At 43.7% G+C, this 18,779-nt stretch overlaps 1 protein-coding gene across 8 annotated transcripts in view; it reads left to right on the forward strand.

Annotated features, from left to right (window-relative positions):
- The window catches only part of LOC143782318 (uncharacterized), a 356,201-nt gene that overhangs the window by 171,231 nt on the left and 166,191 nt on the right, over positions 1–18,779 (forward strand). For all 8 annotated transcript variants that reach the window (XM_077269673.1, XM_077269669.1, XM_077269670.1 and 5 more), the window contains 2 exons: positions 11,590–11,620; positions 17,765–17,851. In XM_077269673.1, coding sequence (XP_077125788.1) covers positions 11,590–11,620; positions 17,765–17,851 — 118 coding nt within the window. The remainder of the gene's footprint in view (positions 1–11,589; positions 11,621–17,764; positions 17,852–18,779) is intronic.

The raw sequence follows: 18,779 nt of genomic DNA on the forward strand, positions 1-18,779 counted from the left end.
CCGGAACTCCGCCCATGCTAGGCCGCACTTCAGGCTCCACCCCCCTATTCAGGCGCCTCTCATTCAGGATGAGAACTCTATTCTCGGCGGCCATCTTCATCCTCCTGCCATTTCTGGACACGAGCTCATCCGGAAGTGGCTTCTGCATCGCACCGGCGGTACTCAGCGCTGAAGACAGCGCTACTCCAGACGAGGGACTCAGAATCTCGGTAAGGAGAATCCTCCCTCCGCACCCCTCCCCCGCACGCACCCGGCAGCATAAAGGGACTAGCGTTCCCTATTTTTAATACTTGAGACCTGCAATCTCTGGTTGTCCAGCAAGCTCTGGTCTTAAAGGCACGGGTCTTAAGGGTACATGACCGTATTCCCTGGTCTTAAAGACGCATGCCCAGTAGTCGCTGGACTTATAGGTACATGTCCAGCTTTCCCTGGCTTTGTAAAAACACATGACCAGCATTCCCTGGTCTTAAAGGTTCCCTAGTTTTAAAAGGGGCACATTACCAGCCTTCTCTGCTCTTTAAGTCATGACCAGCCGGAAGCCGGTCACCTTTCCCAGAGTACTTAATTCAAATGAGTTCAGGAGCCCTCCGCTGCCGCCGATCCCAGCTCTTTCCAGAGTACCTAGTTCACCCAAAGGGGCTTCACCTCTGGCGTAATCCTTGAAAAATGCCCCGGTCCTAAAGGCACATGACCAGCATGCCCTGGTCTTACACACATGGCCAGTATGCCCTGGTCTTAAAGGCACATGACCAGTAGGCCCTGGTTCTTAAAGGCACATGACCAGTAGGCCCTGGTTCTTAAAGGCACATGACCAGTATGCCCTGCTTTTAAAGGCACATGAACAGTATGCCCTCCTCCTAAATGCGCAAGACTAGTATTCCCTGGTCTTAAAGGCACACGACCAGTATTCCCTAGTCTTAAAGGCGCATGACCAGTATTCACTGGTCTTAAGGGCACATGATCAATCCGAAGCTGGTCACCCTAACTGAACTCTGGAGCCCTCTGCCGCTGATCCCAGTTTATCTCAGAGTACCTAGTCCTCCTCAGTGGACTTTGTCACTAACTGCAACCCATGGTTTCTCTGACCAAGAATCCCTCTGTGAACCCTCCATGGCTTCGAGTGCTCGCAGGACCTATATACATGGTCCCTCTCCTACAATGGGAGCCGTCGGCTAGCAGGGGCCGCAAGTATTCTAGAAAAACGTACAGGCGTCTAGAAAACGGAAGTTTCATTTCCTGATCTCTCCCCTATGATTTGTTGAGAACAAAGCTCTGAATATGGATCAGATATTGCCTTGGATTGCCAGAGCTTCAGAAAAAGAGGGACTCGCCTATTTATATCATCAACAAATTGACAAGTGATTCACTGGACAGAAGCCTCTATGTGGGATGCCATACCTGGTCTGATTTTTAAGGGCGACGGGTCCTTTAAAGGGCACCGATCCCCCCCCCACACCATCAACAGACGAGCACATGCAGTGTCGCCTCCATGTATCCTCTTCTGCATCTAGGCCTAACGCCAGACAACCTGCCCTGTCCACTCGGGGACCTCAACTCTGGGGATGTACAGAGGCACCCCTTTTTGGTGTCCGAGCACCCCCCTTTGTATCACCACTATTTAGCAGATGATGCAAGAAAGCGGACGATTCCTCTCCACGTCCCTGTTAAGAGGATGGTGGATCAAGGGTTCCTAATTTTCTACTCTGCACGACGATGGCAAGAGACAGTTTTTTTCCTGACCTGCTGGATGCAGCCCTGCATTCTGCCACTTGGCAGACTAACCGGGTAGAATTTCTAGTAGTACACCTACCAGTATCCCTGCCCGATGTATCATCAATTAAAATACCACAGACGGTCGGATAGCAAATCTGGTTCGTTCCATCTTGTGGCTTCGGGTTCAGCGCTCTACCCTTCCTTAGCTGCCACATGGGTTGCTTGACCAATAGTCTCCTGGTCAGAGACCTTAGCTACCTCGATTCACACAAGTAACCTTTCCCCGAAGACAATACAGCTGGCCAATCAAATCTTCTGAGCGGGAGACTAACAAGGGATCGTATCTTTTCTACAGACCAAACCAGCAGTGGAAGCGTTGTCCAGGACAGTGTAGATCAGAGGTATCAAACTGCATTCCTCGAGGGCCGCCAACAGGTCATGTTTTCAGGATTTCCTTGTATTGCACAGGTGATAATTTAATCACCTGCACAGAATGAATCCAGCACCTTGTGGAATACTAAGGAATTCCTGAAAACATGACCTGTTGGCGGCCCTCAAGGAATGCAGTTTGACACCTCTGGTCTAGATCTAAGGGATCTTGGTTCCAAAAAGGGGGAATGAAAAGTAAGACCATTCCTGGACCTCAAACTTCTAACAACCTTTGACAAGGTCCTCCTTTTTCAGATGGAGTTCCTCCGCTCAGCCATTACTTCAACAGAAAAAGGTGGAGTTTCTGGCATCCATCGACATTCGGGATTTTTACCCTCACATTCCTATTTTTCCCCTCTACAATAATCCCTTCACCTTTCCATTCGCGAACAGCATTTTTAAGTCACGACCTTGCCCTTCAGCCTGGCTACCGCACCAGAGTGGTCGCAAGGGTCATGGCGGTTGTCATGTGCCTCTTGCACCCTAGAAGCATGGTCGTCCTGCCCTATTTGGTCGACTTTCTAGCCGCTCTTCCAGGACTACGCTGAGTCTATATCACTTGCAATACCCTCTCACTTGGGCTAGCAGCTAAACTTAAACAAGTTTTTCCTCATTCCCAGCCCAGCAGATCCTTTTTGAGGATGATCCTGCACAAGAAGGATGGTAATTCTTTCTCGAGTCAATTTTGTGGCCCTTCAACAGGGAGCTCGTGCACTTGATCACTCATTCCCTCGGTTCATTCAATTCGCTAGGAGGGTTCTGAGGAAAAAGACGACAATGGAAGCAGTTTCTTTCGCTCCGCTCGTTTTCAGCAAGTCAATCAGGCTTTCAAAGGGTAGTCTCTGAGCTCCTTCCTCATCCAGAGCCTTCTCCTGGTCCAATGGTTATTAGGGAATACCAATGCCAGTCTACTTCTCCCGATCATTGCTCTGGGGATCCGAACAGTACGGCTAATCCTACAGCAGGTCCACTGCCTTCAGGCGGGTCAACCATCCTTCTTCAATTGGATAATGGCACGGCTGTGCCATACGTCAGCCATCAAGCAGGTACCCACAGTCAAGCGCCATGGCCGAGGTACCTCGCACTCTCTGATGGGCCGAGATCTATCATTCGGTGATCTCAGCAGTACATATCCCTGGAGTAGAACACTGGGCGGCAGACATATTCAGCCATCAGGGTTTCTCAAGTGAGTGGGAACTTCACTCGGAAGTCTTCCATCAGATCTGCCTTCACTGGAGTACTCCAGATGTAGGTCGGATGGCGTCCAAGCTGAATGCCAATGTACTCCAGTTCATGGTTTGGCCTCGAGATCCAAGACCATCGCAGTGCATGCTCTGTTCTTCCATGGTACCAATTTCCATAACCCCTCTTCCACTACTTCTGAGATCTTTTTGGAAGCAGGAAGGGCCCCAGTGATCCCGGGAGACCCGCACTGACCATGTCAGGTTTTCTCGCTTGCGATACTAGTATTTTTCCGTCTTATTGCGACAAAACTGCAAATATGGACTTTCTCGCAGGGAGTCTTCACCTGTAGTTCCTCACCACCGCGTACCGTTAGATCTGTGGGACCTTAATGGTCCTGGGGATCTTACAGTAGACTCCTTTTTTGATCCGGACAGACTTTACTATCAGGGAAGGTCGCTCCCCTTTTTTCTCTGCGTTCTTGTCATCCTGATGAGTCTTCAAAGCCCGCCGCTCTGTTCTTTCAGACTTTTTTCCTTATTACCATCAAGGCAAGATTGCCCTCAGGCTATCCCCTTCCCTCGTTGCCAAGGTGGTATTGTATTCCCACTGTTGCAGGGGCATCGTCCTTCTCTCATCTCTTTCGGCTCCAGTCCACAAAACGGAATGGGTTCTCCATAATCTGGAAGAAGTGAGTTCTCCGAGTGGGTACGTATCGAGGACGGCGTCCTTCCGAAGGTTGGACACTTTACTTGGGCTTCCCGATGGTCACAGGAAGGGTTTAGCTGTTTCATCAGCCATGTTAGCCTGATGGATTCTTTTCACCATCCAGGAGTCCTTCCGTGCTAGATGTCAGCCTATCTCCCTGTCTGAGGGCTCTAGGCACCAGACGGCCGCAAGCTTGCAAATTCCTCCAGTCCGCATGCATTCTTGAAGCACTATAATTCCCACATTTCCACAGATGTGAGTCTGGGCAGGCGGACTCTGCAGGCCGCGGTGGCGCACTTGTAAGTAGCGGTTACACGGCCTGATCTGATGATGTCCCCACCCAGGGACTGCTTTGGGACATCCCACGGTCTGTGTCCCCCAATGAGGCGAAGGAGAAATAAGGATTTTTGTGTACTCACCGTAAAATCCTATTCTCTGAGCCATTCATTGGGGGACACAGCTCCCTCCCTATTATTAGTTTGTGCTTGTTTTATAATTTGACATGCTATACTCTCATATATAATGTGACATGCTATACGCTCATATGTTATTGATCTCCTACTGCTTTTGCACCGAACTGGTTAGCTGAGAGCCAGCAGGAGGGTGTATACTGCAGGGGAGGAGCTAACTTTCTTTGTGTCACTTAGTGTCAGCCTCCTAGTGGCAGCAGCATACACCCACGGTCTGTGTCCCCCAATGAATGGCTCGGAGAAAAGGATTTTACGATGAGTACACAAAAATCCTTATTTTATGCTGCTTTTTTCCTGCCAACAACACATCAGTATTTGCAGCAGATTTTTTTACTGCAAATACTGAACATGTGCAAAAACCCTTGATTTCTGATTCCGGTGCTCCCATGTGAAGAAGCAAACAGACCTCTCTCTGTCTAACTACTCTTAGCTTGCTCATAAACTGGAATACATAATGGTTACTGTGGAGACACTTGAGGATCAGTGGGTGCCCTGGTCCGCTAGCTGAAACCGCGTGTACCAGGGATCGTCCCGCCGTACGCCCGCTCTCCTTTCACTGTGGGTGTAACGCTACTCGGGCAACACAGGGTGAGGATAAAACAGTGTGGCAATACTTTATTGAACCACAAAACAGGTAGATAACACGTAGAACTGTCCCAGCACAGTAGCCAAGATGGTGCACATTAGAGTCTCATCCGTCCGCTGAATCGCCGGGATAATAGCAGCTGTTACTCGATCTTCCAGGGCCAATTACACCACCTGTGGCACGCACACAGAGAGGAGGTAATGACAAGCAAAGGAAGATGATGGTCTATTCAGGTATAAGGGCCAGTTGACCGGAGGGTCACAGTGGGGCTTCATCTACCAGGGCCGACTACCCCACCTTTGTCACGCACAGAGAGAAGATAACAAGCAGCTTGGGAAGTTGACAGTCCATTCAGGTACAAGGCCAGTTCACCGGAGGGTTACAACTTGGCTTCTCCGAACATCTCCATGGAGCCAGGAGACTGGTGGGTCTCAAACCTGGCTTTCTCCAAATGTATGCGTAGGTTCAGCGATGGAGCAGATCTGTATCCTTCCAGCCGGTGCCGAGGTACCCTAAGGTGGCATCCTGTAGAATGACAAATCTGTCTCTCCATAGTTACTCATCTCAAAATACGTACAGGAGGAGCAGTGACCAGCGACTTAAGGCGCTACATCTGCAACTGTTAACCTATTAAATGCCATTTTACAGACTTTCTACCCAGACTGCCTTTTTTACTTGCCATAATGCAGGAGATACAAAACAAGATCTTCTACCATTCTTGGCATCAGTGAAACACATCGTAGCCCTTATTGTTATCGGCCACAAGAATCATCTGCACAGATGATTGCAAACTACTGGTTCTCGCCAGTATGAGACAGAAATTCATTGTGCCTACAGAGGAAGAGATGCTCAGTTGATAAACTGATATTATGGGTTTCCAGCTCCTGAAAAGCCTTTTTTTTTTCTTCTGGGTGTTGTGAGTAGGGAACACTGACGTAAATAAATCCTGTTATATAACTTAATCTAAAAAAGGTTATCTGAGACTTCTTTTTTTCTTCCCGTAGGGGGCTAAGTATTTATTTTCAAGTAGTTAACTTCCTGCCTGTGCTGCTCTGCAACGATTTCTCTTAGATAAGAGCGGTTAATGGCCGCTATTGCCAGCAGTTTTTTTTGCTTCCTGTAACGTTACGTCGAAAGAGCTGCTTCTACTCTTCCACTCTGCTGACGATGGGGCTTCTCTGCTGACATGTTGATTGACAGCAGGCAGTCTGTTTCAGGGTCATTCCATATCAAGTGATCCAAATATTAATATTTTTTTTACCTCACGTCTTTAGATTTTTTTTATTTTTTGTTTTTATGAAGTACACCTTTAGTTAATTAAAAATTAGTTAATTTTTTACAGATTTCTAAAGTTTAAAAAAAGTGCAGATTTTGGCCTGGTATGGCTTTACATTTTTTATCATATCTCGGGCTAGAATTAAGATAAAGAGGTGGGAGAGGCATAATTTTCCTCAGAACGGTACCGGCTTTTATTTGATATGTCAGAAGACTATGTTTCTTTATATTTTGTTTTGGAGAAATCAAATTAAAAATTTTGATGCGCAATTGTGAAAAAGTATGTTTTAAAATTGTGAAAACATGCATGTGTTACTTGTGTTCTTGTTTATATTTGTACAGGGATTCAACTTGGGACCTATCAAATTTTTATTTTTTTTTAAAGCCTTGGATCATCTGATTTTATGTTTGTGTGAGTTTCTTCCTTTTTTCTTTTCAAATTACAACTTACTGCATTCAACATTTATATGCAACAATAAAGAAACCCAAAAACAAATAGCGAAGTGCCAGAATAAATACATCTTAATCATCATAACACAACTTGTTCAATGCATTCAGGTTGAAAATACTGAGCAGGCCAAAAGAAAAAAGGTGATCATAGCCTCTGTGATTTTCTAAATACAGTCTGATCATAATATGTTAAAAACCAGATTAAAAAAAACAATACTTTTACGACCTATTTATACATGGAACAATGTTTTTTCTATTATATCACTAAACATGTAATTTATGAAGTGTTTAAGAATAGTACAGTAGTTAAATCCTTGTTCTATAAAATATGAACTAATCAAACAATTAATAGTAGGTTTTTACACTGGGCTTTTATCATCAATTTGTCCCTTCTAGTGGGTGAAATGTAATGTCCATAAGCGCTTACTAGCAATGGCCCTTTCCTTTTGTGTCAGAGTATGTACCGCCTGTCATGGTGTTTGGCTCCACCTGACTTATTATCGGATTTTTGTTAACTTTTACAATGTCTGGTTTTCTTGGATACACAAAGGACCAGAAGGTGCAGAAAAGTCACTTCTACGTCTTCATCTTCACAATCTTTGGAGAGTCCAGAAGTCGCCACCAGCACCAATTATATTCACAGGTCACATAACCAGTTTTGTCATCCATTGCCGATCTTGTGCCACCTTCTACCACTTCATGGACTTCACTATCTTTGCTGAATGAAGAAATCCTTGTTTTTATTTGTTTCATTACATGGGATGACAGTGTCGTATTGCCGAGTCCCTGTGATGGGTTCTGCTTCTTGTAACCGATGTTCTAACAAACTCTCCTCCTCTTCGTAGTCCTGGTTTGTACAATACATGAACTGAATGGTAAGAAAATTTTTCTCCCTCCATTTGAGTAGTTGCCTGGGTGTTAAGATTTGGTGTGAATCTGGCCTGTGGAGGCTCCAGCTGCTGACCTGTCATCCCCTCTGCATTCACTGTCTACCCCTGCTCATTCTCAGCCCTAACAAAGCTTTCTCCTCTGTCCTCTCCTGCTTCTAAGCTGTAACATGATACAATAATATCTAAAAATCATGGATTATTTGGTAAATATAGACCCCAGACTGTTAGACCACAGGTTGAACAGATCTGAATTCAAGATTTTCAATTGACACTGTAATAGTTTTATTTTTTTAAATATGATGCCATCACAATCCCAACTTGCATTTTGGTACAGGTGTGGCTAGGAGCATAGCAGGCACATGTGCAGTTTTTGACATTTTGAAATTAAAAGTGTTTTTTTTTTCGGAAATGCGTTTTAAAATTTGCGTTTTCGTTCGCATGGTAAAATATTAGCAAAGATACACTTGTGACATATCTGGTGAAAGCCTGTACAGTTCTGAGTAGAATGGTGTTTATTTTGTATCTCTATCTTTTTTCTAGCCTGAGTTATGAGGAGAAATGTAAAGGCAGGCATCACCGAAATTCGCACTTTTTCCGAACTTTGAAAATCAATTAAAAAAAAAAAAATCTAGAATTTTTTTTTCTTCACATTTTGCATTCTCTGACACACTATTACCAAATAACAAAATCGGCAGAGATTAATGAAAGGACGTATATTTTCCTATACAGTGAAACAAAAAGACTTTCCACTGAACTTGTTGAATATAGGGAAATATTACTATTGGCTTACATCAGGTTTCAGACAAACCCCTCAAAACAAGGTTTGTAACAAGGCAGGAGAATACCTAGTTCGTTTTACTAAGGCACAATTCAAACCAATTAATATTATGTAAATCAATTACTGTCATGGAGAAATCTATAATGATCTGGTGAATGTTAAACAATATTGTGTACATTCTGTGAAATATCAAAAGGATGAGAGATTATTTTGGGGCCCAAAATAATAGTTAAGAAGTTTTCAAACTCTTGTACTTTTTTTTCCCTATACCTCATTGTGTATGCGTCTCGTCCTTGTAAGTTTTGTGTATTAGATAAGAATTCTGAGATGAATATGTGGATGTAGTTTGTTTTAAATGGCGTCAACTATAACTTTTATTAAGATATTACAACTTTTGATTGTTTATTATTGTTTCAACATACAATTTGCTTTGATGCCGCAAGAGGCAAATGTTCCCCAACAAGTCATCTTTAATTTACCTGATTTTCTAATTTGTCAAAATGTGATGGCTTTATTTTTATCTTTGATTGTTAAAATGATATAAAATTCAATAAAAATGACAGATCTAAAAACAAAAAGGATGAGTCTACTGCCCTCTCTACCCAATTGGCTAACATAGTTAAATCTTAAACTTTGAGAGCAAGAACCAATATGACAAGAAAAGGTAATAAGAGTCCATAATAACATTAGTCACAGACGGCCCCATGTCCAGCTGGTTATTCAGAAGAATTTTTTTTAATTCTATGTAATCAATTAACCCTGTTTCACTGTAATTTATATTTAGCTGGCAATTGGATACCCAAAGTAGATAATAATAATGCTTATATTTAATGCATTGACTAAAACGGGTAAAGAGCTTTGATATTTTTCCTATAGATCAATCTCTCTCATTGATCTAGATCTGAAATTAATGTAAAAAAATAATTAACGGTGAACAAATTCTCAACTATATTTTCCAAACTGAACACCACAACAAGTTGGCTTCGTTAAAGGTAGATTAGCAATTTTCAAATATGTTAGGTGTTCACAATCTTAGACACCAGTTAAAATGCACCCTCTCTAGTCTATCCAGCCTTAAAATAGATGTAGAAAAGGCTATTGAACCTCCTTCTAGATAACTCCAGTCAACATTTGACACAATGGGTATCTTGGTAAGGAATAATGAAGTCAGGTTGTCATTAATTGCAGGCGACATTATGATTTTCCTTGCTGATTCATTAGATGAAGTCCCTAACGTATTTCAATACCTTCAGGGAATTGGAATATACTCTAGTATAAAAGGGGTTGCTCGGGACCAAGGATAGGTCATCAGTGTCTGATCTGTGGGGGTGTGACACGATGCACCCCTGCCAATTAGCTGTTCCCGTTGTCCGGAACTTCTCAGTTGCGGAGCTGCACAGGACAGCTCTGTCTGCTGTATAGTGGTTACGGCCGGGTGCTGCACATCTGCCACCAATTCCAATCAATAGGGTGTGGATGTGTAGTACCTGGCCTAAGCCAGTATTCCGTTGATGGAGCTGTTCTGTGCAACTGAGTGGTTCCAGCCAGTGCCGATACAAGGAACAGTTGATTGACGAGAGGTGCAAGGAGTCGCACTCCCACCGATCAGACATTGATCACCTATCCTAATCATAAGTCAACAATGTTAAAGTTAGGGTACTGTCACACAGTGCAATTTTGATCGCTACGACGGCACGATCCGTGACGTCGCAGCGATCGTATGATTATCGCTCCAGCGTCGTAGACTGCGGTCACACGTTGCAATCACGGCGCTGGAGCGATGCCGAAGTCCCCGGGTAACCAGGGTAAACATCGGGTAACTAAGCGCAGGGCCGTGCTTAGTAACCCGATGTTTACCGTGGTTACCAGCGTAAAAGTAAAAAAAAAAAAACCGTACATGCTCACCATCTGATGTCCGTCCGGTCCCTTGCCGTCCGCTTCCTGCTCTGACAGATCCGGCCGTACAGTGAGAGCAGAGTGCAGCGGTGACGTCACCGCTGTGATCTGCTCTCACTTTCCGGCCGGCAGACAGTCAGAGCGGGAAGCGGACGGCAAGGGACCGGACGGACATCAGATGGTGAGCATGTACGGTTTTTTTTTTTTTAACTTTTACGCTGGTAACCACGGTAAACATCGGGTTACTAAGCGCGGCCCTGCGCTTAGTTACCCGATGTTTACCCTGGTTACCAGCGAACGCATCGCTGGATCGCTGTCACACACAACGATCCAGCGATGTCAGCGGGTGATCAAGCGACGAAAGAAAGTTCCAAACGATCTGCTACGACGTACGATTCTCAGCAGGATCCCTGATCGCTGCTGCGTGTCAGACACTGCGATATCGTAACGATATCGCTAGAACGTCACGAATCGTACCGTCGTAGCGATCAAAATTGCACTGTGTGACGGTACCCTTACAGTCAACTCCTTTAAGGTCAACAAATCAAGAAGTTAACTCCTATAGTGCTGTATGTAGATTAGAAGAAATGGGACAATCTTCTCAAATGACTAACAAAACATATTGGAGGGTGGGGGAGTTGTTGGTCATGAACGTTGATGAGAAACTTTCTTTAAATTAATGCGTTTGGTTATGTGTGGTTTGAACATCCCCACATAGCCCAATACACTTGATTGCCTGACACCATGCCCTAAATGCAAAGAGGTAAAATCTGATTTCTCTGATTTAAAATCTGATTTAGATTTGTTGGAAAGGAGGCATCTATAATGATATGGGAGAGGAGACATAGAAATTATGATTTATATTTTATTTTGCAGATTACATTTTATTTCTACCCATGTATCTCCATTTTATTCTAATTTAGGAATACTATGCAACTCTGAAATGATTTGGCAACTAATGCATGTTTCTTTGCTAATGACATAAATTGATTAGTGTAGGTTGTTATTGAAATACCTAATAAAAATGTTTATTATAAAGAGTACCTTTGTATTATAGTGTACTATTTTAATAGAAAGTAAATGTTGGCTTCTTTTGTAATGCTGGCTTTCTTGTGTATATTCAAAAATAATTTTTATATTTCTAAACCTATTGGTTCTGTGATACTTTGCCGTCATTTATTAAATACAAATGGTTTTTATTTTTCTTTACAGACAAATTCGACCAGATTGTCAAAAATATCTGGTAGGTGTGTTACTTGTGAATACTACTTCTAAGGCTCAATGAGTGACTGGTGCAGTCTATGGGATTGTATATTGTATTGTATTGTATTGTTTTAGTTTTAGTTTTTCTTTCCACAGCTGAATGATTTGCATCTGTTAGCCAGCATAAGTACATGTGGGGGTTGCCTGGTTGCTAGGGAATCCCCACATGTACTTAAGCTGGCTATCAGATGTAAATCATTCAGCTGCGGCAAGAAAAACTAAAACTCCGAGCACTAAAAAGTACTCTGAGGACCCCCGAGCATGCTCGAGAAATCTCGAGTAACGAGTACATTTGCTCATGACTAAACAATGAAATTATAAAGCAAAGACAGTATAAAATAAAAGGAATAAAATACAGATAAGTCTTACAAATTGCATCTGTGATTGCTTTTGGCTGAGGAGAACACCGAAGGAAATATGGCTAGATCTGCAATACTCATTTCTGCTCTAAAGGTACCTTCACACTAAAGCGACGCTGCAGCGATAGACAACGATACCGATCGCTGCAGCGTCGCTGTGTGGTCGCTGGAGAGCTGTCACACAGACCGCTCTCCAGCGACCAACGATGCCAAGGTCCCCGGGTAACCAGGGTAAACATCGGGTTGCTAAGCGCAGGGCCGCGCTTAGTAACCCGATGTTTACCCTGGTTACCAGTGTAAAATGTAAAAAAACAAACACTACATACTCACCTTCGCGTCCCCCGGCGTTCACTTCCAGCACTGACTGAGTGCCGGCCCTAACAGCAGAGCGGTGACGTCACCGCTGTGCTGTGCTTTCACTTTACGGCCGGCGCTCAGTCAGTGCAGGAAGCGGACGGCGGGGGACGCGAAGGTGAGTATGTACTGTTTGTTTTTTTACATTTTACACTGGTAACCAGGGTAAACATCGGGTTACTAAGCGCGGCCCTGCGCTTAGTAACCCGATATTTACCCTGGTTACCATTGTAAAACATTGCTGGCATCGTTGCTTTTGCTGTCAAACACAACGATACACGGCGATCTGACGACCAAATAAAGTTCTGAACTTTAACCAACGACCAGCGATATCACAGCAGGATCGTGATCGCTGCTGCGTGTCACACTCAACGATATCGCTAGCCAGGACGCTGCAACGTCACGGATCACTAGCGATATCGTTTAGTGTGAAGGTACCTTTAGGGTCTGACAATGACATGTCTTGGAGACCATGTTATAAAATGGTCTACCCGACCTCCCACTCCTCTTTCAGCTGAGGTCACATGACGACTGATTAGGGTTGATTCCAATTCAGTTTTCGGCCTTATTTTCTCCAAGGAATCTCCAGAAACAAAATGAGTCATCTTAATGAACATCCTTCAAGCATTCTATAGATACCACACATGAATATGATGTATCCATAATATAGGGAGATACTGCTTTCCTGTCGATTGCCAGCTACCAAAGTGTTTGGGATTTTACCCTCAGATACAAATATGTTGCCCTGATCATGGATATAATATATTGTGTCAGAGTCAGATTATATAGATGTGCCATAGAAAATATTGTAGTTCCATTGTTGTGTGCTGCCTCTAATATGGAGGTCCTCGAGCTGACTTTGGGGCAGTATTTTTCACATTGTACTGATTAGCACCTCTTTAGTAATTAGGATGTACGCAGTCTAAGTTTGCCCTTCTAGCAAAGGTCAGCTACTTGTTAGCTTCTGTGTATGCGCACTCCATGTCTGCTCTCCTTCAGGTAACCTCCTTAAATTACCTGTTCAGAACATGGAGGGATAGGCAGTGATCCAAGGCCTGCAGCCTTTGATTTGTATAACTCCTTTCATGACTGTTATGCTAATTAGTAAATGATTATCAACATCTCGCATATCATTTTACTTGGTACTCCAGGGGAGTTAAAAAAAAAAAAAGTACGTATTCTCCTGGACATGCCTTTATAAACTATAAATTTAAAATCTATAGTGTTTATAATTCTGACAGTACCTGCTATTGAATGTGATGGTGGAGCAGCTCCTCAGTGCTTCCCTTCCCTTCTGGAACATTGTCACAGATCTAGGCTAGGGCATGGCCTGCTCCTGGCTTTTAGTAACAACCAGCTGACTGATAACTTCTACTTCCATGCAATCTGAGATCAGGTGGCGTGTCTTGATCCTGCCAAGCTTCAGTCTCTCTGTGCTCTGTCTGCCCTTCCACTCTTTACTTGGGATCCTGTCTGCTAGCTTCACAGCTTCTTTATTATAGTCATGGCTCCCTTCACACTCCTGGTCATGTCGGAAAGAAGCTGCAAATTCATGCTGAGATTCATTGCAGAACAGTCCATGACAGTGTGTGTGTATTGTCATTTGTCAGGCAGGGAGCAGAGGCAGAGCCCTGATCTGACATGTCAAGAAGTGCGGAGGGAGCTATGATTGTAATAAAGAGGAGTGAAACTAGCAGGCATTGATTGCCAGGGGACGGGTTGGCCAAGCAAAGTAGAGATAGAAAGACCACAGCTTGGCAGGGGCCGCTGATCTCAGATTGCATGGAAGGGAGATGTTATCAGGAGGCAGGCTGTTATGATAATCAGGAGCAGGCCATGGCCCCTGATCTGTTGCATAATGGCCCAGGAGGGAGAGAAGCTCCTTGGGGTATCCCTGTAAAGAGGAGTCAAGAGTGGCTAGTTCTTACTCTTTTTCTATTCCTTCTGCCCTCCCGAGTATTACATTTTTCTTTTTAATCCATTATATGGGTCCATAGCTATTCACCTGTTTATTTAGTGCTAATATTATGGTCTTTATCAAGTGGCCGTGGCTCACAAGGCATTTTTTTCAGAGCAGCCTAAATGCATCCCTCCCAGAGAATCCTGAGTCATGCTCTCTTTCTAATTACCAACAAACAAAAAAAACCATATCGCTAAATCTGTAATATGTATTAAAATACAACACACTAACAAGACGTCTAATTCTCTGAGGTACATTTGGAATAAAATAAGGCTCGGTTCACATTGCGTTAATGGCAATCCGCTGACGGCATCCGTTACATAGCAGCACTAACGCTATGTAACGGATGCGTTAAGCGCACCCATTGACTGCCATTATGTAGCTCATCGCTAACGCATGTCATAATCGGCATGCGTTAGTGATGTGCCGTAATTCTGTGACGGACCCTCGGACGAGGTCTGCAGTGTTTCGGGGTCCGTCACGGCTAGCACTGATGGAGCATCTGCGCTAGCGCGATCGCATAACGCGATCTTTAAAAGGCACTTGTGTGGCGCAGTCCGTTTAACGTATGCGTTGAACGGACTGCACTTAACGCAATGTGAACCTAGCCTAAGAGGAAACCCTGTCCACTTATGACCTAGTGATAGCTCCTTTTTAAAGGGTTATTCTCAATATCACAGTGTGGTCTGATTATAATGTACATGTAATTATTAATATGAGCCAATAAAACTCGCTTTTAAATTTCTTACTTGTTTTGCACATATCCCACCTCCCCCCCTTCCCCTTCAAAGAATTACTCTTCAAGCTCTCTATACCATCCAGTAGCTTTTCGATGTCCGTGGTTCCTCATGCACAGTACAGTGTTTATCACCTGGCTTCCTGCCTGCAAAGCTCTGCCTCTACCTCTGACATAGTTTAATCTGCCTTTACAATGCAAGCTATGCTTGTGTGCATTGTACGCTCCTGTACTCAACTCTTCTAGCCCATCTTTATCAGTATAGATACCTGTGGGTTTTTACATCATTGTCCTGTTGGCTGGTTTCAACTGAGCTCAACTGTCCCCCACTGCTCCACAATAGAACTGGTAATAACACAGCTGACACAAGCAGAGCTGTCCTGCGTTTAATGCCTTCCTCAGACAGTTCAGTGATGCAAAACTACAAATGACGCTGTGTTGATGCTTATGGTATAGGATTATGCCATAAAAAAGGAAAAGACTGTGGGAAACCGTTGCAAGTACCAAGTTTAAATGTGTAAAATAGTGGCAAGAATATACAGGGGTGGGGATTAGTTGATTGAGGATTGACAGCAAAGACCATAACTACTGTAATGACAAATATAATATTGATAGCAAATAAGTATCACAAATATAACAAGCTGTATTTGTGAGTCCCTGTCTTTTTTGGGCCAATGTTATGGGAGTTTGTGCAGATGGGAGCGGGATCCCTGTGTGAGCGGATTACCACAGACAAAGATTCCCATCAGCCGGTGTATGCAGGCGTATGCAATTGGTCCACTATTATTGGAAATAAAGTACTAGGAAGTATATATGCGGGTGGTAATTAAATCAAGTGCTATAAGTAAAATAAGGGACGAGAGTAAGCATCAGCGCACACATTATGAAAAAGTGGTGCACTGAATATTTGGAGGAAAAAGTGGCTGGAAATTATCAAAGTATTAAAGGGGATATCCGGGAATTTGCATTTTTTTTTTGCTAATATACCACAGGAAGGTACAGAGTTGTATCTAGGTTTTCTGGCACCCGGGGCAAGAATTCATTTTGGTGCCACCCTGTTGTGAATTCCGTTCTTGGGCTCCCTCCTGTGGTCATGAGTGGTACTTTGTGAGTTCTGTTCTTGGGCTCCCTCTGGTGGCTTTGAGTGTTACGGCTGGTCTGTAGTTGGACTCCAGCTGCCTCGTTTCCTGCTAGGCTTGCTGCCTATTTAACTCCACCTGGACCTTTACTTGTTGCCTGCTGTCGTTGTATTCAGTACTGGTTCAGATCTCTCTGGGACTTCCCTGTGACCTGTCTCCTCTTGGAGAAGCTAAGTTCATGCTTGTTCATTTTTGCTCATTGCTTTTTTGAAAATGTTTCTCAGTATATGATGAGTTCAGTCCAGCTTGCTTATATGCTATTTTCTTGCTAGCTGGAAGTTCTGGGGTGCAGAGTTGCGCCCCTCACATCGTGAGTCGGTGTGGGGGTCTTTTGTATTCAATGCGTGGATATTTTGTAGCATTTTATACTGACCGCACAGATTCCTTGCTATCTTCTGACTATTTAGTTACTAGCGGGCCTCATTTGCTAAAACCTGTTTTCATCTCTATGTTTGTGTTTTCCCCTTAACTCACCGTTATTATTCGTGGGGGGCTGCCTACACTTTGGGGTAATTTTCTCTGAGGCAAGTGAGGCTTTGTTTCTCTTTAGGGATAGTTAGTTCTCAGGCTGTGAAGAGGCGTCTAGGCAGAGTCAGGAACGCTCCACGGCTGCCTATAGTGTGTGTTGATAGGATCAGGATTGCGGTCAGTAAAGTTCCCACATCCCCAGAACTTGTCCTTATTTTCTGGTTATTTATCAGGTCAGTTTATGTGTTCCTAACCACCAGGATCATAACACCACCCCTTCCCAAGGACATATGCGATTTGCACACTTAGTTATGTACCGACTAGCCGCTCTCCCTAATGCTCTCAATGATCAATGAAAAACAGAGAAGCAGGAAGAGAAGCTCGTTGTCACAGGACCATAAGTATGAAAATCACATATGAGTGAAGTGTCCATGTGACAACTACTGGAACCTGCAGAGCTGAATCCTGACATTGCAGCTTCTGAATTCTCACAACTAATGCACTGCACACTTTTAAGATTCTCCCTTGCCGGTGGAAAGTCATGTCAGCACAAGCATGTGATTTGTATACCTCTGACCACATTCCGACTAGACGTGCCCGGCCTCACTCAGTTCATTTTCATTGAGTGAGGCCACACATGTCTAGTCAGCACGTGACCGCATGTATGTAAATCGCCAGTACGAGAGAATCCTGACAGAGTGCAGTGCACACTGTGAGAAGTCAGAAGTCTGCAGTCACAAAGAATGACTGCAGACTCATTACATACCTGGACATCCCCTTTAATGCTCCTAACATAAATAAAAACATGAGATAGTATCACAAATATGTGTAATGTATAAATGTAAATGCATAAGCTTCTACACTACACAGATTTACGTTATTGTCTGTAGAACTCTCACCTTGCATATAAGACTGCTGGCCAAGTTACTTCACACTGGTGAGGCAGATTAGCCTGTGATCAGCATCTTTTAACTTCATGACTTCCCAATTCAGGCTTGTTTCAATAAACAGCAACTTTTGTGAAATATAGCCTCCTGTAAAGTATTTTGAATAATTTTTCCTTTACTCTTCATTTTGTGACCTTTTATATTTGCATTTAACTTACTAGGAATGTACAGCTAGATGTGATCCGAAACCTATTGGATCTGAAAGCCCCCTTAAAATTACTTGCAATAAGGATTTGTACACATTCCTGGTAAGTTTCACTTATTGTGTCTGTAATTCAATGTAAATGGTGATCTCTTTTATAAAGTTAACTAGATGGTGGCCCAATTCTAACACATCGGGTATTCTAGAATATGTATGTAGTTTATTTATGAAGATTTTAGAATAATACAATGAATACACAGAATTCAGCTGGCCGGGCGCGACCAATTAGCAAAGCGTGGTTCAAATCCCGCGCCAACGTAGTATATAGCACAGCCACGTAGTATATAGCACAGCCACGTAGTATATAGCAGCCGACATAGAATATAACACAGCCACGTAGTATATAACAGCCCACGCAGTGTATAACACAGCCCACGCAGTGTATAACACAGCCCACGCAGTGTATAACACAGCCCACGCAGTGTATAACACAGCCCACGTAGTGTATAACACAGCCCACGTAGTGTATAACAGCCCACGTAGTGTATAACACAGCCCACGTAGTGTATAACACAGCCCACGTAGTGTATAACACAGCCCACGAAGTATATTGCACAGCCCACGAAGTATATTGCACAGCCCACGTAGTATATTGCACAGCCCACGTAGTATATTGCACAGCCCACGTAGTATATTGCACAGCCCACGTAGTATATTGCACAGCCCACGTAGTATATTGCACAGCCCACGTAGTATATTGCACAGCCCATGTAGTATATTGCACAGCCCACGTAGTATATAGCAATGTAAGCACCATATCCCTGTTAAAGAAAAAAAAAAAAAAAAAGAATTAAAATAAAAAATAGTTATATACTCACCCTCCGACGGCCCCCGGATCCATCCCAGGCCTTTCCCGCTCCTCGCGCGCCGCTTCGGTCCCAAGCGGCAATAACACGTGATGATGATGCGGTCTCGCGAGACCGCTACGTCCTCTCCGGTCATTGCAGCAATGCATTATTGCGACCGGAGTGGCG

Source organism: Ranitomeya variabilis, chromosome 6 (assembly GCF_051348905.1).
Source record: "Ranitomeya variabilis isolate aRanVar5 chromosome 6, aRanVar5.hap1, whole genome shotgun sequence".
Taxonomy (NCBI): Eukaryota; Metazoa; Chordata; class Amphibia; order Anura; family Dendrobatidae; genus Ranitomeya; species Ranitomeya variabilis.